The sequence below is a fragment of the Pungitius pungitius genome, chromosome 19 (assembly GCF_949316345.1).
Source record: "Pungitius pungitius chromosome 19, fPunPun2.1, whole genome shotgun sequence".
Classification (NCBI taxonomy): domain Eukaryota; kingdom Metazoa; phylum Chordata; class Actinopteri; order Perciformes; family Gasterosteidae; genus Pungitius; species Pungitius pungitius.
This window is the reverse complement of record NC_084918.1, coordinates 718652-739821: the sequence shown is the minus strand read 5'-3', so window position 1 is coordinate 739821 and position 21170 is coordinate 718652. Positions and strand designations below refer to the sequence as shown.

The 21170-nt window shown below is 51.7% G+C and overlaps 1 protein-coding gene across 1 annotated transcript in view; it reads left to right on the top strand.

Moving 5' to 3' along the window:
* LOC119198321 (nebulin) overlaps positions 1 to 21170 on the top strand; it is a 26500-nt gene extending 5330 nt beyond the window's left edge. The window contains exons 3-59 of the mRNA XM_062559346.1: positions 1181 to 1282; positions 1411 to 1521; positions 1605 to 1715; positions 1808 to 1918; positions 3135 to 3245; positions 3328 to 3441; positions 3572 to 3676; positions 3747 to 3857; positions 3945 to 4055; positions 4155 to 4265; positions 4351 to 4461; positions 4538 to 4648; positions 5074 to 5184; positions 6044 to 6154; positions 6339 to 6437; positions 6519 to 6629; positions 6709 to 6819; positions 6892 to 7002; positions 7116 to 7226; positions 7846 to 7956; positions 8136 to 8240; positions 8325 to 8435; positions 8508 to 8615; positions 8717 to 8821; positions 9002 to 9112; positions 9296 to 9406; positions 9516 to 9626; positions 9722 to 9832; positions 9903 to 10013; positions 10316 to 10423; positions 10742 to 10852; positions 10969 to 11079; positions 11162 to 11272; positions 11455 to 11565; positions 11659 to 11769; positions 11928 to 12038; positions 12396 to 12503; positions 12755 to 12865; positions 12972 to 13082; positions 14094 to 14204; positions 14453 to 14554; positions 14800 to 14901; positions 14977 to 15090; positions 15698 to 15796; positions 15897 to 16001; positions 16251 to 16358; positions 16429 to 16539; positions 16677 to 16793; positions 16904 to 17008; positions 17111 to 17386; positions 17460 to 17552; positions 17620 to 17712; positions 17821 to 18012; positions 18286 to 18463; positions 18767 to 18859; positions 19417 to 19541; positions 19916 to 21170. Coding sequence (XP_062415330.1) covers positions 1208 to 1282; positions 1411 to 1521; positions 1605 to 1715; positions 1808 to 1918; positions 3135 to 3245; positions 3328 to 3441; positions 3572 to 3676; positions 3747 to 3857; positions 3945 to 4055; positions 4155 to 4265; positions 4351 to 4461; positions 4538 to 4648; positions 5074 to 5184; positions 6044 to 6154; positions 6339 to 6437; positions 6519 to 6629; positions 6709 to 6819; positions 6892 to 7002; positions 7116 to 7226; positions 7846 to 7956; positions 8136 to 8240; positions 8325 to 8435; positions 8508 to 8615; positions 8717 to 8821; positions 9002 to 9112; positions 9296 to 9406; positions 9516 to 9626; positions 9722 to 9832; positions 9903 to 10013; positions 10316 to 10423; positions 10742 to 10852; positions 10969 to 11079; positions 11162 to 11272; positions 11455 to 11565; positions 11659 to 11769; positions 11928 to 12038; positions 12396 to 12503; positions 12755 to 12865; positions 12972 to 13082; positions 14094 to 14204; positions 14453 to 14554; positions 14800 to 14901; positions 14977 to 15090; positions 15698 to 15796; positions 15897 to 16001; positions 16251 to 16358; positions 16429 to 16539; positions 16677 to 16793; positions 16904 to 17008; positions 17111 to 17386; positions 17460 to 17552; positions 17620 to 17712; positions 17821 to 18012; positions 18286 to 18463; positions 18767 to 18859; positions 19417 to 19541; positions 19916 to 20092 — 6558 coding nt within the window. The 5' untranslated portion in view covers positions 1181 to 1207 and the 3' untranslated portion in view covers positions 20093 to 21170. The remainder of the gene's footprint in view (positions 1 to 1180; positions 1283 to 1410; positions 1522 to 1604; positions 1716 to 1807; positions 1919 to 3134; positions 3246 to 3327; positions 3442 to 3571; positions 3677 to 3746; positions 3858 to 3944; positions 4056 to 4154; positions 4266 to 4350; positions 4462 to 4537; positions 4649 to 5073; positions 5185 to 6043; positions 6155 to 6338; positions 6438 to 6518; positions 6630 to 6708; positions 6820 to 6891; positions 7003 to 7115; positions 7227 to 7845; positions 7957 to 8135; positions 8241 to 8324; positions 8436 to 8507; positions 8616 to 8716; positions 8822 to 9001; positions 9113 to 9295; positions 9407 to 9515; positions 9627 to 9721; positions 9833 to 9902; positions 10014 to 10315; positions 10424 to 10741; positions 10853 to 10968; positions 11080 to 11161; positions 11273 to 11454; positions 11566 to 11658; positions 11770 to 11927; positions 12039 to 12395; positions 12504 to 12754; positions 12866 to 12971; positions 13083 to 14093; positions 14205 to 14452; positions 14555 to 14799; positions 14902 to 14976; positions 15091 to 15697; positions 15797 to 15896; positions 16002 to 16250; positions 16359 to 16428; positions 16540 to 16676; positions 16794 to 16903; positions 17009 to 17110; positions 17387 to 17459; positions 17553 to 17619; positions 17713 to 17820; positions 18013 to 18285; positions 18464 to 18766; positions 18860 to 19416; positions 19542 to 19915) is intronic.

The window sequence follows — 21170 nt, the reverse complement described above, 5'->3', positions numbered from 1 at the left end:
GCTCTACACAGCTCTACTACCGCTGTCTGTAGATTGGCTTGCGAGGTCAGCATTGCATTCAAAATTTCTTCCATCTCTGACCTTTTGTTGCCACTCCACGGTGCATCCACTGGTAGCGATGAATCAGATTGCCCGCATCCTCCACCATATGTGGGAGCCCGGTCTTCCGAGAGGAGCCTGGGGCTTCAGGTGGGAATAAGAGTTCAGCCGAGACCCCAGGATTGCAGTGAAGTCAAACAGAAATTTTATTTATTATAACCTGAGGGGAAGAGGGGAGGGGGCATAAGCAAACTCAAAACGCCGGGTTCACCGGGATCGCCGGAGGCATCGGGCAGCTCAGCTGGACTCGTCCTGGAGTGAGAAGGGCAGAGGGATTAGTGTCGTTCCGCTTCTTTTCTTCTTCCCCCGCAGTGTCGTCTCACCCTCCCTTTTACAGGCTCTTGATTGAGGTTCTGATTCAGAACACCTGGGAGGTGCACTTAGGGCCACCTGCTGTAGTACCGCCCATCCACTACCACGCCTCTTGGTGGCCGTTGCCTGGCTACCCCAAGCCATGTGGGGCGCTGCTCGCCAGCTGGGCCATCACAATACATGTGTGTGTGTGTGTGGATGAGGGTGAAGCTGCTGGAGGAGCATGTGGGAGGAAGAGTTATTGATTCTCTGGTGTGACTCATCAGCAGCCCACTGCATGAATTCACCCTCACATCGCCGTCCCTCTGTCCGTCCTCACATCGCCGTCCCTCTGTCCGTCCTCATCTCCGTGTCCCTCTGTCCGTCCTCATCAATCACCACATGCACAACCCAAAAGAGTCTCCTCCTCGTCCTCCTGATGCAGCGCTGCATGGACCACAAGTTACTTTACAGATGCTGCTGTTACCATGGAGACGTACGCACAGAGACAATATATTTGTGTTTTTGGTATATATATCGTAGGACTTGAGTGAGTATTTGTACTTGCTGCGTGTACTTTGTCTCTTTGGATCATTTCTTCTGATCTGAATTTAAACTACATTTGAACTAATGTTCTCATTTGTACTAAATTGGATTTTAACACATCTTATATGTATACATTTTAGATGTTAAAAATGTAATTTAAATCATTGTATTTATGGTTCTATGTTCAACAAATCACACACACACACACACACACACACACACTGACATGGCCTCCTCCCTGCAGGTGAAGTATAAGGAGGACTTTGAGAAGATGAAGGGTCAGAGTCTGTTTGTTCCTGCAGCCGAACTCATCCACTCCAAGAACATCAGCGCCGTGATATCTGAGGTCTGCTCACACACACACACACACACAGACACACACACAGACACACACACACACACACACACACACACACACACACACACACACACACACAGCGGTCCTTGTGACGCTCCTTGTGCCCCCCCCCCAAGTCCAAGTACAAAGAGGAGGGGAAGAAGGAGGCGTCCGTGTCGCTGTACTCGGTCCTGCCGGAGACTCCAGAGACCCGACATGCCAGAGAGGCCTCAGACCTGCAGAGCGAGGTACCTGAGCTACGTCGCCTGGTGGAGCGGTTGGAGGAGCAGACGGAGGTCGGACGCGTGACCTCCTTCTGCTTGTGTCTCAGGTGAAGTACCGAGGCACCGTGAGGGCGGACGGCTCCTCCTCGCTCTTCTCTCTGCTGCCGCACACCACCGAGACGCAGTTCGTCAAAGAGCTGACGGAGATGCTGAGTGAGGTCAGACGGGTGGAGGGAGGAAGCCTAGAAGGATGGAGGAGGAGGAGAAGAGATTGGAATCCTTCTTGTCACACTTCTCTCTCTCCTCTTAGAACAAGTACAAGGAGGAAGGAAAGAAGGAGATGAGCAGCAGCTTCTACTCTCAGCTCCCCGAAACCAGCGAGACGCAGCACGCCAGATCCGTCCAGGAGCTTCAGAGCCAGGTACTTCTACTACAGGTAGTACACCAGGAGGACAGCGTGTCCCTCTGAGACGTAGTGCACCAGGAGGACAGCGTGTCCCCCTGAGACGTAGTGCACCAGGAGGACCGCGTGTCCCCCTGAGACGTAGTGCACCAGGAGGACAGCGTGTCCCCCTGAGACGTAGTGCACCAGGAGGACCGCGTGTCCCCCTGAGACGTAGTGCACCAGGAGGACAGCGTGTCCCTCTGAGACGTAGTACACCAGGAGGACAGCGTGTCCCCCTGAGACGTAGAGCACCAGGAGGACAGCGTGTCCCCCTGAGACGTAGTGCACCAGGAGGACCGCGTGTCCCCCTGAGACGTAGTGCACCAGGAGGACCGCGTGTCCCCCTGAGACGTAGTGCACCAGGAGGACAGCGTGTCCCCCTGAGACGTAGTGCACCAGGAGGACCGCGTGTCCCCCTGAGACGTAGTGCACCAGGAGGACAGCGTGTCCCCCTGAGACGTAGTGCACCAGGAGGACCGCGTGTCCCCCTGAGACGTAGTGCACCAGGAGGACAGCGTGTCCCCCTGAGACGTAGTGCACCAGGAGGACAGCGTGTCCCCCTGAGACGTAGTGCACCAGGAGGACCGCGTGTCCCCCTGAGACGTAGTGCACCAGGAGGACCGCGTGTCCCCCTGAGACGTAGTGCACCAGGAGGACCGCGTGTCCCTCTGAGACGTAGTGCACCAGGAGGACCGCGTGTCCCCCTGAGACGTAGTGCACCAGGAGGACAGCGTGTCCCTCTGAGACGTAGTGCACCAGGAGGACCGCGTGTCCCCCTGAGACGTAGTGCACCAGGAGGACCGCGTGTCCCCCTGAGACGTAGTGCACCAGGAGGACAGCGTGTCCCCCTGAGACGCAGTGCACCAGGAGGACAGCGTGTCCCTCTGAGACGCAGTGCACCAGGAGGACAGCGTGTCCCTCTGAGACGCAGTGCACCAGGAGGACCGCGTGTCCCTCTGAGACGTAGTGCACCAGGAGGACCGCGTGTCCCCCTGAGACGTAGTGCACCAGGAGGACAGGGTGTCCCCCTGAGACGTAGTGCACCAGGAGGACCGCGTGTCCCCCTGAGACGTAGTGCACCTGGAGGACCGCGTGTCCCCCTGAGACGTAGTGCACCAGGAGGACAGCGTGTCCCCCTGAGACGTAGTGCACCAGGAGGACAGCGTTGACCTTTGACCCCTGCTGGTTTCAGAATAAGTACCAGGAGGCCGGGAGGAGGAAGGCCTCCATCTCTCTCTACTCTCAGCTGGCTGACACTCCGGAGGTCCACCACGCTGTGGAGATGTCTCAGCTGCACAGCGAGGTACAGGAGCACGGCCTCAGAGGGGTTTGTGGGTAATGTAGTCCTCACCGAGGAGACCTCTTCTTCTCTCTCCCTCCATCAGGTGAAGTACCGGCCCAAGGTGCTGGTGAGAGGAGCCCCCCCGTCTCTCTACTCTCAGCTGGCCGACACCTCGGAGATCCAGTTCGCCCGAGAGACGAGCGAGATGCAGAGTGAGGTACGTGGGGGGGGGGGGGGGGGTCTCTGCATGGACCCTGTTTCACTAGATGAACATCACGCTGCATTGAAGAAGATGAACCGTACGATGTGACCTTTGAGGTGTGAGTGTCGTGAATCTTTAACCTCAGACGAGGTACAGGCGGAGGAAGGAGGACGCGTCCTCGCTGTACTCCACCCTGCCGGAGACGCGGGACACGCTGCACGCCAGAGAGGCCTCGGAGCTCCAGAGTCAGGTAGCGAGCCGCCTCGCCGCGCACCCCCCCGCCTTCTTGTTCCACTTGTTAATGCCACGGTCTCCTGCAGCTGAAGTACAAAGAGGCCGCGAGGAAAAGTAGTCCCTCCGCTCTGTTCCACCGGCTGGCCGAGACGCCGGAGACGGCCCACGCCAAGGAGGCCTGCGAGCTCCTCAGCGAGGTGACCCGCGGCGCCCATCTCGCGTGCTCGTCTCCGCGGAGACGGCCGGCTGACGGGTGTGTGTGTGTGTGTGTCCTTCGTCTCCAGGCGAGGTACAAAGAGGAGGGAAAGAAGGAGATGAGCACGAACCTCTACTCGCTGCTGCCCGAGACCATCGACACGCGGCGCGCCAGAGAGGCCTCCGAGCTGCTGAGCCACGTCCGTTTGTCTCCTTCACCACACACATGGAGAACGGCCCCATCACAATGGGTGTGACAGCTGATAGTGACCCTCACAACACGCTTGTGGCCCCTGCAGGTGAAGTATAAAGAAGGTGTGAAGCAGCAGGTGCAGAGCAGCTTGTACCATCAGCTCCCACAGACCACAGAGACACAGCTGGCCAAACATCTGTCCCAGCTGCAGAGCGAGGTAATCCTCCTCAGGCCGGGACGTGGTTTTTAGGACACTTCGTGAACAGAGGAGCTGCAGTAAATGTTCACTGTTCACTGTGCAGAACAAGTACAAGGAGGCGGGTCAGAAGGAGGCCAGGACGTCTCTGTACTCCCTCCTCCCTCACACCATGGAGACGCTGCACGCCAAGGAAGCAGCAGAGCTCCTCAGCGAGGTCAGAGGTCGCCCGCCCGTCCGCCCGCTCTGATATCTGAAGCTTCTTTACCAACAAGGCAACCTTTTCCTTGCAGGTGAAGTACAAAGGGAGCGTGAAGGAGGAGATGGAGGACTCGCTGTACTCCTCTCTGCCCGACACCACGGACACCAGCTTCTGCAGAGAGATGAGCGGCCTGCAGAGCGAGGTGAGGGAACCACGCGCCCACTATACTCTTATTATGGAAAAGTACCTCCTTTATCCTTCCTTTTTATGTATTAAAGATAACGCTTTGTTCAACAGAGTTCTAGTATTCAGATGCTTAAATTAAATCCACATATTTCTCGTCTCGTTCTACACTCTCATCCTTCTGTTTTGGGATTGATGAGATTTATTAAAATTCCCCCAGAGAGAAGCTGCTTTAAGCTCCTCCCACGATGTTTAAATGATGACTGAATCTGTCCTGTGAGAAGACATCTGGGTCAGATAGACCGAGCTCACCGCTCATGTTTTATTTCATATTTCCAGTAAATAAAATAAATTATCATCATGATTCATGAATTCACCCTTCAATAAACACGAGATCTCTGGCTGTCAATCAAATCTCTTTTTCGTCTTTTTCGTCTTCTCCAGAACAAGTACAAGGAGGACGGGAGGCGGAGCCTCGCTCACAGTTTCTACTCCAGGCTTCCAGAAACGTCCGAGACGCGATTCTGTAAAGCGGCGTCAGAGGTGCAGAGCGAGGTGAGAGGACACCAAAGACACGAAGACCAAAGACACGAAGACCAAAGACACGAAGACCAAAGACACCGAGACCAAAGACACGAAGACCAAAGACACCGAGACCAAAGACACCAAGACCAAAGACACCAAGACCAAAGACACGAAGACCAAAGACACCGAGACCAAAGACACGTAGACCAAAGACACGTAGACCAAAGACACGTAGACCAAAGACACGTAGACCAAAGACACGTAGACCAAAGACACGTAGACCAAAGACACGTAGACCAAAGACACGTAGACCAAAGACACGTAGACCAAAGACACGTAGACCAAAGACACCGAGACCAAAGACACGTAGACCAAAGACACGTAGACCAAAGACACGTAGACCAAAGACACGTAGACCAAAGACACCGAGACCAAAGACACGTAGACCAAAGACACGTAGACCAAAGACACGTAGACCAAAGACACGTAGACCAAAGACACGTAGACCAAAGACACGTAGACCAAAGACACGTAGACCAAAGACACGTAGACCAAAGACACCGAGACCAAAGACACGTAGACCAAAGACACGTAGACCAAAGACACGAAGACCAAAGACACCGAGACCAAAGACAAAGACTCAAAGACCTCAAAGATTCAAAGACCATGCACACATTTTTTTTTTAGAAAAATGTTTTGCAATATATTTCCAGAATGTTTTTTCCCAGAATTTTTTTTTTTCCCAAAATGTTTTTAGGAAAAAAAGAATTTCTTGAAAAAACAACATTTTGAAAGAAAAATAACCTTTTTGTCCAAAAACTTTTTTTAACGGTTATGCGATTTCGTTTAAAGCTTTAAACCAACAAGCTGCTTTCTGTATGTTTTTCAGATGAAGTACAGAGAAGCAGGAAGGAAAGCTGCCGCCGGCTCCTTGTACTCGACTCTACCGGAGACTCTGGACACGCTGCACGCCAAAGAGGCCTCACATCTGCAGAGTCAGGTGAGCACGGACCACATCTGGAGTCAGCTGATGTTGAGGTGGTCAGGTTGTCACCTTGTCAGGTACCTTCTTATGAGGGTACCTGACAAGGTGTACTTCCTACCACCAGACCCCATTCAAAAGTACAGTAACACAGCTCAGCATCCACGTTTGACCTCGTGACCTTTGCCCCGTATCGCTCCAGCTGCAGTACAAGCAGAGCCTGAAGGCCGCCGCCTTCCACCTGATGCCGGAGACCAACGACACCCTCGCCGCCCGGCGGCAGACGGAGCAGCGCAGCGAGGTGCGAGCGGCTTCCTGCGTCCTCGTGCAGAACAACACAGATCCTTCAGTCTGACATCATGGCTCCTCTCCCCCTCACAAGGCCCAGTACAAAGAGGAGGGCAAGAAGGAGATGAGCGTGGCCCTGTACTCCCTGCTGCCCGACACCGTCGATACCCAGCATGCAAAGGGGCAGACGGACATGCAGAGTGAGGTGCGTTCACAAAGCGTTGCTCCTGGTTTCACCTGATTTCATGAGAAGGACAGCTGCGACGTGGAATCTCGCCTCTCAGGTGAAATACAAAGAGGCCAGCAGGAAGCAGGCGTCCTCGTCTCTGTACCACGGACTGGCCGAGACTCTGGAGACGCAGCACGCCAAAGAGGCCTCGCAGCTTCAGAGTCAGGTGAGGTCCGCAGGGAGGTAATGACCCCCCCCCCCCGTGGGTCCTGCGTGTTTTACCTGTGGCTTTTCACAGATCTTGTACCGAGCGGCTGGCAGGAAGGAGATGTCGAGTCCGGCGTACGGCCGGCTGGCCGACACCTCGGAGACGCAGCTCGCCCGAGAGCTGTCCGACATGCAGAGCCAGGTGAGAGCGAGGCGTCGCCGCGGCAACGGGAAACGGGCAGATTGAAGTTACATGGGGGGCACCACTGCCACCTGTGTGTGTGTTTCTGATTGTGTGTTTGCTCTCTGATGAAGAACAAGTACAAGGAGGCCGGGACGAGGAGCCTCCCTCACAGCTTCTACTCTCAGCTGGCTCAGACCGCAGAGACGCAGTTTGCTCAGAGTGTGACGGAGCTGCAGAGTGATGTGAGCGGGTCACAACTTAATAACACGTATTAATACTTAATACTTAAAATGTAATAACTCTTAATAATACTTATTAACACTTATTAATATTTAATATCTCTTATTAACACTTAATAACACTTAATAACACTTATTAATACTTAATACTTAAAATGTAATAACTCTTAATAATACTTATTAACACTTAATAACACTTAACACTTATTAACACTTATTAATACTTATTATTAATAATAATGATTAAAATACAATCAAACAATCAAACAATGAAAATAATGATAACAATAATATTGATAAAAATAAAAACAATGAGAATAATAATACAAAAATATATAGTAATAGTATAACAATACTAGAAGTATTGTAATAGAAATACAATTTTTAAAATAATTTCATGTTTACAAAAAGATTATTATTAATAATACCAGTAGTAGTAATAATCATGATACAATAATATCATACTATAATAATAACAAAAATTACAACAATGATTGTAAATATAATATTTATAAATAATAATAAAGATAATAGTAGCAGTACTTTATTATATAACAACTACAACTATAATAGTTATAATATATAATATTAAAGTTCTCTTTATACAATTTGTGTTTTTCAGACCAAGTATAAGACGTCCGGGCGGCGGGACGCCGGCGTGTGTCTCTACTCAGTGATGCCCGAGACGCTGGAGACGCAACACGCCAGAGACGCCTCTCAGATCCAGAGCCAGGTACACGTACACACACGTATACACGTATACACACATGTACACACATGTACACACGTGTACACACATGTACACACTATCGGCCTCATCGCTTCAATACGTCAACAATCATAATACAGTTTTTTTGTATTTAGTTGTCAACGTTTTAAGGACTAAATGAAAATGTCTTTGTTGGTCTGCAGCTGAAGTACAAGGACGAGGTGGAGCAGTCGGCATCTTTGTTCTCCACCCTTCCTCAAACCCTGCAGACGGAGCGGGCCAAGCAGGTGACGGAGCTGCAGAGCCAGGTGAACAAACCCCGCGGGTCACGTGACCACGGCACAGCCAATAGTACGTCCGTTAGCCGTTAGCGACATCAGCTGTCTCTGCAGGTGAAGTACAAAGCGGGAGGGAAGGAGGAGGCGTCCTCGCCGCTCTACCGCCTCCTCCCCGAGACGCCGGAGACGCACTTCGCCAAACAGATGTCTGAGATCCACAGCGAGGTGATCTGCTCCGTTTGCATCCAGCGAGACACGGTTCGTCTTCTGTGTCCAAACGTCTCCTTTTGTCTCCAGACGAAGTACAAGAAGGACAAAGAGGACCTGCCCAGCGCGCTGTTCTCTCTGCTGCCGGAGACGCTGCACACGCAGTTTGTGAAGGACATGGCGGAGACGCACAGCGAGGTGAGGACGCCCGCTGCTATTGATCCTGACATGTGTGTGACGTCTCCGTCCTGTGGGACATTAAGTAACTCTGTGTGTGTCTGTGTGTGTGTGTGTTTCAGGTGAAGTACAAGCAGGCTGGGAAGCAGCAGACGTCTCTTTACTCCAAACTTCCAGAGACTCTGGAGACCAAACACGCCAAAGAGGCCACGGAGCTCCAGAGTGAGGTGAAGACACACACACGTGTCCCCCAGCACACACACACGTGTCCCCCAGCACACACACCTTTTTATTATTGTAACTTTACTTTTGTTGCATCAGAGAAGGAAAAAAGTTGATTTAATACAAAGTGAATAAACTTGTTTCACTGGAGTTTAATCTGATTGTTTCCTCTTTTCTGCTGACAGAAGAAGTACAAAGACGAGGGGAGGAAGGAGAGGACGTCGTCTCTCTACGCTCAGCTAGTGGACACCACGGAGACACGCAGAGCCAGAGAGATGAGTGAGATCCAGAGTGAGGTACGGAGACACATAGAGACACATAGAGACACATAGAGACAGACAGAGACACACACGCAGAGACACTTAGAGACACACACAGCTTTCTCCCTACCTCGCTGTGCAGAGTCCACCTGACGTATGTTTCAGTATTTGTTTTAATCACAAACCCTTTCAGAATAAAAGTTGTGCGTTTTGTCCCAGAACAAGTACAAGGAGAGCGGGAAGAAGGCTTGGAGCTCCAGCGTCTTCTCCCGGCTGCCAGAGACCAGCGACACGCGGCTCTCCAAAGCGCTGTCCGAGATACAGAGCGAGGTTCTCCACCCAACTCCATCCATCAGTAGAGCACCACAGACCTCGTGGAGACCCCCTGTGTATTTTAAGCGATGGTGGAACTCAAAGTCCTTTCTGTCTCGTTCTGTAGGTCCGATATAAAGAAGCAGGGAGGAGAGACGCCGGCGCCTCGCTGTACTCCTCGCTGCCCGAGACTCTGGAGACGCTGCACGCCAAGGAGGCCTCAGGGCTGCAGAGCCAGGTGGAGCAGGAGCAGCACGCTGCAGAAGGATCCAGGTGTTTGTGCCTTGGAGGCTCCCGTCTGACCCCACTGCTTTCCCCTGGTCTTTGGCGCAGGTGAAGTACAGGCAGGACGGCAGGAAGGAGGCGAGCGCGCCTCTGTACCACCGGCTACCCGTAACCACGGAGACGCAGCTGGCCAAGGAGCAGAGAGACGTGTGCAGCGAGGTGAGGAGCCCCCCTCTGACCCGAGGAGCTGTTTATCTGCAGTGAGTGTAACGCTGCGCTTGGTCCTCAGGTGAAGTACAGAGAAGAAGGGAAGAAGCAGGCGACCAAGAACTTGTACTCGCTCCTCCCGGAGACGCCCGAGACGCAGCTCGCCAAGCAGCTGTCGGAGATCCAGAGCGAGGTGAGGGCCCTGAACGCCTCGTACGGATGCTGCATTTAAGCGTGTGATTTACATGACGTTTATGGAGGGAACGTTAGGCTTCTAAATGAAAAGCATTCGAGTCACATTGCAGTTTAATTATTGTGTTACCAGAGATATAAATAACAAGTTCTACAGTGGAAGGAGTTTTTGTGTCTTAATTATAGTATTATCTAAATATAAATTGAATAACACGCTGATATCACATGTTCAGAGACTAAGAATCCTATTGATTGGTTATCGGAGGATTGAACGCCGTTCATCAGCCTTCCTTTTGTCTCCAGACCAAGTACAAGAAGGACAAGGAGGACCTGCCCAGCGCGCTGTTCTCTCTGCTGCCGGAGACGCTGCACACGCAGTTTGTGAAGGACATGGCGGAGACGCACAGCGAGGTGAGGACGCCCGCTCCTATTGATCCTGACATGTGTGTGACGTCTCCGTCCTGTGGGACAGTTTATTTAGACCCTTTGTCCCGTATTCTCTGGTTTCTGTTTGGGGCCTTCTGGGGGGGGGTCGGGGCTCTCGGGCCGTAGATAAGAGCAGATTAACTGCTGGCTCGTCTATTCCGGGCTCGTTATCAGGGCCGCTGGATTCCTTCTGCTCTTCATCTCATTCAACCTTCTCCTCCTGCAGAGCCCACCGCAATAAAGCAGAAACAGCAGCGGTTTCTCTTAATATTGCTGCTTGAACCCCCCCCATTTGCTCCACAGGTGAAGTACAAGGAGGCCGGGAAGAAGGAGGCCAGCGTCTCTCTGTACCAGCGGCTGCCGGAGACGTTGGAGACGCGGCGCGTCAGGGAGGTCACGGAGCTGCAGAGCGAGGTACGAGTTGTTGTTTCCAGAGGTGGCTAGTTGTAGTTAGCATGTAGCTCTAGTGTAACCAGTGCCTAGCTTTAAACCGAGCTACGCTAAGTAAGCCGTGATGGTTCCTCCTGCAGAACAAGTACAAGCAGAGCGGGAAGGAGTCCATGTCGTCCAGTCTGTACGCTCAGCTTCCGCAGACCGCCGAGACGCAGCTCGCCGCCAAGATGTCCGACCTGCAGAGCGAGGTAAAAGAAACGCAACACGCGGACGCCTTGTGCACCCGGCTACGCCGCCAGGGAGTGTGACCACGTCCGTGCTTGTGTTCAGAGTAAATACAAGGAGGACGGAGTCAGGAGCCTCTCTCAGAGTCTCTACTCGCACCTCCCACAAACCTCCGAGACTCAGTTCGCCAAAACCGTCTCCGAGCTGCAGAGTGAGGTGAGAACCTTTGTTTACACTTAAATTGGTTTGTGGGCCGACGCTTTGAGGCATTGTGTTTGGGGACGTAGCTGCGGCCATCTTGGATTATGTCCATTGCCATGTTGTTGGAACCAGTGAACAGGAAGTGACCATATTAGGAGAACCGAGCTAACGGGGCTAACTGCCGACGTCCTCCTCAGGCCAAGTACAAGGAGGCGAGCAGGAAGGAGGCGAGCGGCTGTCTGTACCACCAGCTCCCTGTAACCATGGAGACGCAGCACGCCAAAGAGGCGACCGAGCTGCAGAGTCAGGTAACGGCGGCCGCACGCCGTCCTCCGTCTCTGTCCCTCTGTCCCTCTGTCCCTCACCTGTCCTTTGTTCACCTTGTCACCTGTCCTCCCCAGGTGAGGTACACAGAGGGCGGCAGGAAGGATCGGAGCACCAGCCTGTACTCCGCTCTGCCTCAGACTCAAGAGATGAAGGTAGCCAAGGCTGCCATGGAGCTCCAGAGTCAGGTGACCTTGAGCCATGAGACATGTTTCACATGAAAAATAACCAAAGGGAGTCTGTGTTGTTCCATGTTTCATCTGCAAAGATCTAAATCTACAGATGAACTAAAGAGTCCCCTCTGAAGGTGAAGTTAAATGTCTTTGTGTGTCTGTGTGCGTTGCAGAATAAGTACAAGCAGAAAGGCAGACAGGAGATCAGCAGCAGCGTTTTCCACCAAATGGCAGAAACCAAAGAGACGCAGTTCCTGAAGCAGATCTCAGAGCTGCAGAGCGAGGTGAGCCGCTGTGTTTCCATGACGACCCGGAGATGCGTTCACGCTCGTACGCTAAAGCTACGCCGTTGAAGTGATGCAGCGGCTTTATTGGAGAAAATGTGGGTCAGAATATATACACATGCATTGAGTTTAAAGCCACAGATTTACTTTGGATGTCGCTGTAAAGTAGTGTTTATTATTTAGTGTTATTGTGCCTTAAAGAAATTTATAGTTTCCTCTCACGTTCTTTTGTGTGAGTTTAATCCATTTTTTTAAATTCTTCATTTTTTGGACACTTATTCTTTGAAGCTTTGTGAATTTTCATGGCTCCATAAAATGATGTATTTTCTGACCACAAGGCGTTGCTTCATATCTTAGACCAAGTACAAGAAGGACAAAGAGGACCTGCCCAGCGCGCTGTTCTCTCTGCTGCCGGAGACGCTGCACACGCAGTTTGTGAAGGACATGGCGGAGACGCACAGCGAGGTGAGGACCAGTAGAGGGACACAACGTTTGTGTGAGTCATTAACTCACAGCTCATGGTTGAGATCCAAGAACTGAGCTTTTCTTCTTGTTCTGAGCTTTTTGCTTTTTGCTTCATCCATTAACCGCGTGGAAGGTTCTCAGCGTCTGTAAATAACATGTTATTATTCATTCTTATCTCACACGGGGGCCAAAGTCAGGCCACAATGTTTGAATTTGAGTTATTGATCTCAGGCGTCGTCTTCTTCTCTCAGACTAAATACAAGGAGGCGAGTAAGAAGGAGCTGGTGAACAGTCTGTACTCCCTCCTGCCGGAGACCAAGGACACGCAACACGCCAAGGAGCAGAGCCAGCTGCACAGCGAGGTAAGAACATGGGGAACAAGCTGGTAGGGAACAAGTTGGTAGGTTGTTGTGTCTGACTTAACACCCGGGTGTTGTTGTTGTTGTTGTTGTTGTGTTTTTGGTGCAGAAGGCGTACCGGGAGGACGGGAGGAAGGAGGCCGGCTGCAGTCTTTACGCCACGATGCCAGAAACCATCGACACAGTGTTCACCAGAGAGCTCACCAAGACCCAGAGCGACGTGAGTCCCCAACGTCCTACCGCGGGCGTGTGATGTCATTGCGTGCGTGTGATGTCATTGTGGGCGTGTGATGTCATTGCGTGCGTGTGATGTCATTGCGTGCGTGTGATGTCATTGTGGGCGTGTGATGTCATTGCGTGCGTGTGATGTCATTGCGTGCGTGTGATGTCATTGCGTGCGTGTGATGTCATTGCGTGCGTGTGATGTCATTGTGGGCGTGTGATGTCATTGCGTGTGTGTATGAGGTCTATATTTATTATATTAACATATTTGAATAATGAATGATCCTTGATATAAAATACACACTTTACCTAAAGCCTACAGGACTAAACACATGTTCAAGGTACGTTTACTGCTCATCAGTGTGTAGAAGTATCATTAAGTATTGTCACTAGATGTTTCATAGTTAACACACATTCACTCACACAGTGTTGGCATCATTTTATCTGCTGAGGCCTGAAGACAAAGAGCAGCTGTGTGATGCCTGAGGACACACACACTGACCTACTGCCCCCCCCCCACACACACACACACACCAACACACACACTGACCTACTGCCCACACACACACACACACACACACACACCACCATACCTGTTCTGGTCACACACCTGTGTGTACTAAGGCTAAAGAATACAAAGCTGCATGAGTGTGTCAGACTGGAGGTCAAAGGTCAACGCGGTCTGCTGATCAAGCAATGTGCCGCCAACTGGAGCGTGAAGTGCCCCCCCCCCCCCCCCCCCCCGCTGATCTCAGACCTGCAGTCTGCACATGATGCTTTTGTTAGCGAAACCTTTATTGTTCACAAAAGGTGATCAGCTGATACGAGTAAATGGGTTTATTAAACAACTATATTTAAAGTAGAACAAGAAGAAAGCAGGTTCATTTGAATTGAGTAAAGTTTTCTCCTTCTATGTTCTCCTCTTTCCTCTCCTTCCTTACTTCCTCTCTCCTCCTCTCCCCCTTCTCCTCTCTCCTTCCTACCTCCTCCTCTCCTCCCCCCTCTGTAGAAGTCCTATAAGGAGCAGTATAACCGTGAGAAGGGGAAGTCGAGTTACTCCTCCATGGGAGTGCTGCCGGAGGTGGAGCACGCCATGGAGGTCACCAGGAAGCAGAGTGAAGTAAACACAAACTCAACAAAACTACATGTTTTTCTTAAATATGTAAATTTCTAAATATGTAAACGAAGCAACAATCTCGTTTAAATTTGTCGACCTATTGGAGTAAAACGGTTTTATATAATTCCCCATGAATCAGAAAGTTATGGCGACATCATGTCGAACTCAAAGCGTCAGAACTGTGTTATGCAATCTAATGGCGTCGCCATGGCGACCGCGTGTGACTGACAGCCGCCCCGTGCTGGTCTCAGGTCAGCTACAGGAGGGGCCGCGAGGAGCTCCGCCTCTACAGCTCGGGGGCCGACCGGCCCGACATCCTCCACGCCGCCAACGCCGCCAAGCTGGCCAGCGACGTGAGTGTGTGTGTGTGTGTGTCCAACATTTGTTTCCATGACAACCGCCACCATTCACCAGCTGCGTCATCTGAGTGGAACCGATTAATCACAGAAACGTTGTTCATCCTCCTTCTTCTCCCATGTTGTTAGTGTGTTGTTTACTGTGTGTGTTGTTGTTTACTGTGTGTGTTGTTTACTGTGTGTTGTTGTTTACTGTGTGTGTTGTTTACTGTGTGTGTTGTTTACTGTGTGTGTCTCCACAGGTGTCCTATAAGTCCAACCCTCAGCCCGTTCACCCTGACGTGTCTCTGTTGGACAGAACCGACATCCAGCACCTGAAGGAGGCTTCAAAGTTGGCCAGCCAGGTAACGCACACACACCGGAGAGTCTACCCAGCATGCATTGGGAAATCGCCCGCTAAATAACCTCACCTTCCCCAGGTGAAGTACAAGGAGAGCTTCGACAGGGACGTGAAGGGCCAGAGGCCCAGGTACAACCCGCTGGACTGTCTCTCCTTCAGGCACTCACAGGCGGCTGCTGGCCTGGCCAGCCAGGTGGGTGAGACGGTCACATGACCCGCCTCCAACAACACAATACCGATGTATATTGTGTGTGTATATATATATAATGTTGTCATGACAACGCTTTCTTCTCCCGGACGACCTGCTCGTTTCCAACGACTCGCCAGAATAATCTGTTTCCTCTACTTCTGTTCAACCATCCCGACTGTGTGTGTGTGTGTGTGTGCGTGTGCCTCATTCACTTTGACTCACACTCATTCACCCTGTTGTGTGGGCGTAACCATGGCAACCTTTTTGTGAGGCGAATAAAGAGGGCGTGTGGGATGAGAAGTTGAAGCGGGTCCACACACACACCTACACACACGCTTTCACACAGACACACACACACACACACACACCTCGTGGGTCGGGTCCAGCGGGCTCGCCGCCCACTCAGCACAGAAGAAGAAGAGCCGCTCCTCTTCACATCGTTGTGCAACAGCTCGCCGTGTTCCTCTTTATGAAGAACACATAAAGCATCAGATGAAAGGCTTTTATATTCACACGCTCCTCTACGGGTCCCTGAACGCACCACCCCTTTTCACAGAGACACATACCCAGCATGCATCAGTTCATCCACCTGTCCTCCCATGTCCTCCAGGTGAAGTACAGGACCAACCAGAAATCAGAAGGCTCCTCCGACCTGCCCAACCTCCTGCAGCTGGAGCACGCGCTGCACGCCAGCAAGCTGCAGAGCAACGTATGACATCATCGCTGCGGGGGCTCCTCCCGGTCGAGAAGTACGGATATACACGTGTGTGTGTGTGTGTGTGTGTGTGTGTGTGTGTGTGTGTACTCAGGTGGAGTACAAGAAGAAGCACAAAGAAGAGAAGGCCCGGGTCCACGCGGCGGTGGAGACGGCCGAGCAGCTCCACCACAAAGAGAACGCCGTGCTGCACAGCCAGGTCGGTCGCCGCGGCGACGCCGCCTCACTCTGTCCCTCTGTCTGTCCCTCTGTCTGTCTCACTGTCTGTCTCACTGTCTGTCTCACTGTCTGTCCCTCTGTCTGTCTCACTGTCTGTCTCACTGTCTGTCTCACTGTCTGTCTCACTGTCTGTCCCTCTGTCTGTCTCACTGTCTGTCTCACTGTCTGTCCCTCTGTCTGTCCCTCTGTCTGTCTCACTGTCTGTCTCACTGTCTGTCCCTCCCTTCAGGTGAGGTACCGAGAGGAGTACGAGAGGAGCAGAGGTCGTTGTCAGATGGAGTTCGGAGACACTCCGATGTACAGAGTGTCAAAGGAAGCTCAGAGGAATCAGAGCGAGGTGAAGCTCCTCCCTCAGAGTCGTGTTTATCGCTGGTTAGATCCTGTCTTCATGTGTCTCCGTCCCTCAGAGGGAGTACCGCAGGGACTATGAGGAGCAGATCAAAGGTAAAGCCTTGATGGACGTGGACCTGACGCCTGGATACCTGACAGCCTGCCACGCTAGCAGCCTGCTGAGCGAGGTACCACACACACACACGCACACACACACACACACACACTACAAAGAGACACTAAACACTAAATTAAGATACAAAATGAGACAATAATAAATGGACAGGTAGGAAACGGAGTAAAGATTCATTCCCTCTGCGTGTAGAAGGCGTACAGGAAGGACCTGGAGCAGGAAGTGAAGGGGCGGGGCTTATCCGGCGTCGGGCTGGAGGAAACACCTGAGCTGCTGAGGGTCAAAAGAGCCTCTGAGATCCAGAGCCAGGTGACCCCTCAGTGACCTCTATGTGAGCCCATTGGGGACGTACACATGAACACATACATGATATATTGTGCGTGTGTGTGTGTGTGCGTGTGTGTGTGTGTGTGTCACAGAGGTCCTACAGGCAGACGGACCAGCTCAGAGAGAACTGCTACTCGATGGTTACAGACACTCCGGAGCTGCTGCACGCCTCCTACCTCAAAGACGTCTACAGCCAGGTGTGTGTGTGCGTGTGTGTGCGTGTGTGTGTGCGTGTGTGTGTGTGTGTGTGTGTGTGTGTGTGTGTGGGTCAGTGAGACTTGTCCCCTCTGTCCTCACAGAAGAAGTACAGGGAGGAGGCGGAGCGTCTGAAGGGACGCTACAGCCTGATTCCAGAGACGGCGGCGGAGACGCAGCGAGTCAAAGCCAACCAGAGACACGTGAGTTCTGTGAGGCTCCTGTTGGTCTGTTGTGTATCTTCAGCACGTGGAATCCTTACTGTCGCCCCCCAGCTGCACTACTCCTGGGACTCGAAGCTGATGAGAGGCCTCATGTCCTCCGTCACGGAGACGCCGGAGCTCGTCCTCGCCAGGGAGAACGCCAAGAGGATCAGTGACGTGCGTGCGCGCGTTGCACGTGTTAAAGGCCCTGAGGAGACGAACTGCTCCTTTAACGCCGTGCTCTGCTCAGGTCTCCTACAGGGAGGAAGTGGGCCGAGGCACCGCCGTCACCAACACGCCGGAGATGGAGCGCGTCCGACGCAACCAGGACAACATCAGCTCGGTGAGGACACGCACGCACACACACACACACACGGACACACAAAGATGTTCTCCTGTCCGTCTTGCAGGTGAAGTACAAGCAGAGTTCGGTGAAGGCCTCGAGTGTGGGCGTGACTCCAGAACTGGAGCGGGTCAGACAGAACCAGGACAACATCAGCTCGGCAAGAGACACACAAACACACACACGTGCACAGACACACACACACACACATTCCTTCTCAGAGTGACGTCACACCTTGCATCGTGTGTGTGTGTGTGTGTGTGTGCAGGTGAAGTACCGGCGCGGGCTGCAGCAGATGAAGGGCCTCAGCTGCAGCGAGCTGGACACGCCCGAGTACCGCCGCGCCCGCAGGTCACAGGACTGCGTCTCCATGGTAGCGGCCCGGTCGCCACGCCCCCCCTCGCCATGGGAGGAGCTAACACGAGTGATGTGGCACCGCGGGCGCAGCCGAGGCACCGCTAACTAACGCCGACCAGCGCGGAGGGCACAGCAGCGTGTGTGTGTTAATGTGTGTGTGTGTGTGTGTGAGTGTGTGTGCGTGCGTGTGTGTGTGTGTGTGTGTGTGTGTGTGTGCACAGTAAAAGATTTAAAAAACATTCACTGTGTGTGTGTTTTTTTTTGCTCACTGACCAAATGCACCCTGACCTGTGCGTGTGTGTGTGTGTGTGTGCGCGTAACACTTCTACCACCGATGTGCGTTTCCATGACGACGCGGTTCTTGCGCCCCCCACAGGCCAAGTACCACGAGGACTTTGAGCGGGCGCGCGGCCGAGGCGGCGCGCCGGGATTGGATGAGCCCGGAATGGAGCGCTACCAGAGAGCCAATCAGATGATGGGGGAGGCGGGATACGGCAGGGGGCTCCACCCACAGGCGATGGAGACGGACAGACGACCGGGAGGCATCATCGTAGGTCAGTCACCTCGCCACAATAAAAGCCTTCAGTGTTTCACAATAAAGGCCTTCCAGCAATGCTTTGTTATCATGACAACTTAAATTAATGTTTTAAGAATGTATGAAAACTGCCACATATTTAGTCTCATTGGGAAATGAGACAGGACGCTTGTCTTCAGTTTCTTCTTCTGTGGTTCTCCTGTTTTCAGGTTGCGTGGACACATGCAGGCTTCCTCCTTACTTCCTCTAATAATGACCTGCTTTTGTTGTCTGTCTGTGATGATCTTAAATGAGCTTCCCCCCCTCTCCCCCCCTTCTGAAGACCTGAAGGTGTGGAGGACGGACCCGGGCTCCATCTTTGACTTTGACCCTCTGGAGGACGACATCCAGTCCAAGAGCCTCCACAGGATGTCTGGTAGTTCCACAGAAATCACATAAAGCAAAGAGCAGCGAGACGTTTTCTGTTTTCTTCTTCTTCTTCTTCTTCTTCTTCTTCTTCTTCTTCTTCTTCTTTTTATCTAATGTGACGATTAAAAAGAAGCCTGCTGCAAATAATCACGGGGTAATACGTGTGTGCAGAAGGCTCCTTATATTATAATATTTAATAATAAGGGACCGGTGTACATCCTCTCTGACTCTCCCTCCTCTCCTTGCCCCCCCCCCCCCTGTCAGAGCGCATCGAGCGCAGGCCTCTCTCCCAGCAGTCCGTCAGCTCGCTGACCTCTGACCTCTGGGACCAAAGCAGCGCCGAAACTCCCGGTACCTCCCCCCTCGCGTGGCCTCCTCCTCTTCCTCCTCCTCTTTAGCCTCACAGGTCGCCGGTGGCAGAGATGCACGCCTGCATGTCCTCCTCCTAATGCCCCCCCCCGACTAACTCCACGTTTGAGTCCCAGCACAGGAAGCTCCGCCTCTCGACCAATCGGAGGACCGAGCGTCTCACTCTTCTTCTTCTTCTCTCGTCTTCCCGTCCAGCTCCCGTCCTCCCCGGAGCGTACCAACAGGCCGTCCACATGCAGCAGCATCACCATGGTTACATGCACCAGACCAGCATGTCCTCCGTCAGGTCCGTCACCTCCCCCCCGCACGCCGCCGCCATGGTACGTTGGCTCGAGGCGCCCCGAGGCTTCTCCTCATCGTAAAGAACGCTAAAGCTCCAGGTTTCATGGAGGGATTTTAATGTCGTGGTCTGTGGAGCTTAAATATTACGACAAATAAGCTCACTGCCTTTTAAAATGATGCATTAATGCACAAGGATTGATGGAGATGCTCCTGATATAATATGTGTTGAACTAAATATCAGAGACACTCTGTCACACTTTACTCTGGTGTTCTTTATGTAGAATATAAAATGGTCTTTTTTAGATTTGATGATATTGAACATTCCCATCTATTGTTGCATTTTATTTTATTTTTGTCATTAAAGTGTTGACAATAAAACCTGAATGAATAAGATAGTCACTCTGGCCCGCAGCGCGTGTACCGGGCGCTCTACGACTACGCCGCCCAGGACCACGACGAGGTCTCCTTCAGGGACGGCGACGTCATCGTCAACGCGCAGCCCATCGACGAGGGCTGGATGTACGGCACCGTGCAGCGCACCGGCAAGGCCGGCATGCTGCCCGCCAACTACGTGGAGTCCTGCAACTAGTGAATCGGGCGTGTCAGTGAGAAGGGGAAATGTGAGAGGTAAATGACCACCAGACTCCAGCAAATAACAGCAAGAAATCCCCCGAAAATAACATTGTTTTTGCACTAAAAGTCCCAAATGAAATGAGAAAGTACTCAAAGATTCAAATGATACCTTTTGTTAATGGAGACACGTTACGGGAAACGAGCTGGATGGACAGAGGAAGGTTTGAGGCATTAGAAGCTTCTGGAACTATATATTATTGACGTATTCTTCAGGTTCAGGTCGGATTCTAGGGCCAAAACGTAAGGAAACGATAAGGGACTGTTGGTCCAAACACTCAACAGAGCACCGAGCGTAGATTCATTCGCCACTGAAAATAGTCCCTGACAAAGTTGTCGACCCATTAGTTGATGGATGACAAGAATAAATATATTTGTGATTTTTAATATTTGCGTCTCCAGGAGGAACCATCAGGCTTTGAGCGCAGACAGGAAGTCGGACCGCATTAAGGGACGGACCGTTTGGTTTCCATGTCTTTTTAGTTTGAGTCTTTTAAGGATGAGGAGCAGAGGAAGAGCGAATAACGCAACCAAAGGGAGGAGTAAACAACAACAACCCTGTGTGGATCCTGATTGGTTAGATGTGAAGGACTTCACCGCCTCTCTTCTTTTTACTGACTATTTAACTCACAGTTTTAGGTCGCAGGGTTCTGTACGTCACAGTCCTGATGTGTCAGGATATATTCGACCTGTTTGTGTCCGTGAGTCGTGTTTTTTAGGGTTTGTTTTCTTGCTGTGTTTGTTGCATCTGACTAAAAAAACGTCACAATCTGTCATTCTAGCTGGAGAGCATTTTTAATTCCATAGATGAATTAGAATATGATTTACTGAGTATTCATATGTTAACCGTGTTGATCTTGTTTGTTTTTGGCTTTTTTGTTAATTTTTTTGATTTAGTATGTTACACATTACTAAGTTTATTTACGTATTATTTGAAGTAATCCATCACTCATTTTCAGTTGTGTTTCCTTTGCCTTGTGATGACTACAGAGTGTGTGTGTAATAGGAATAAAAAACAGATCACTAGAACAAGTAAA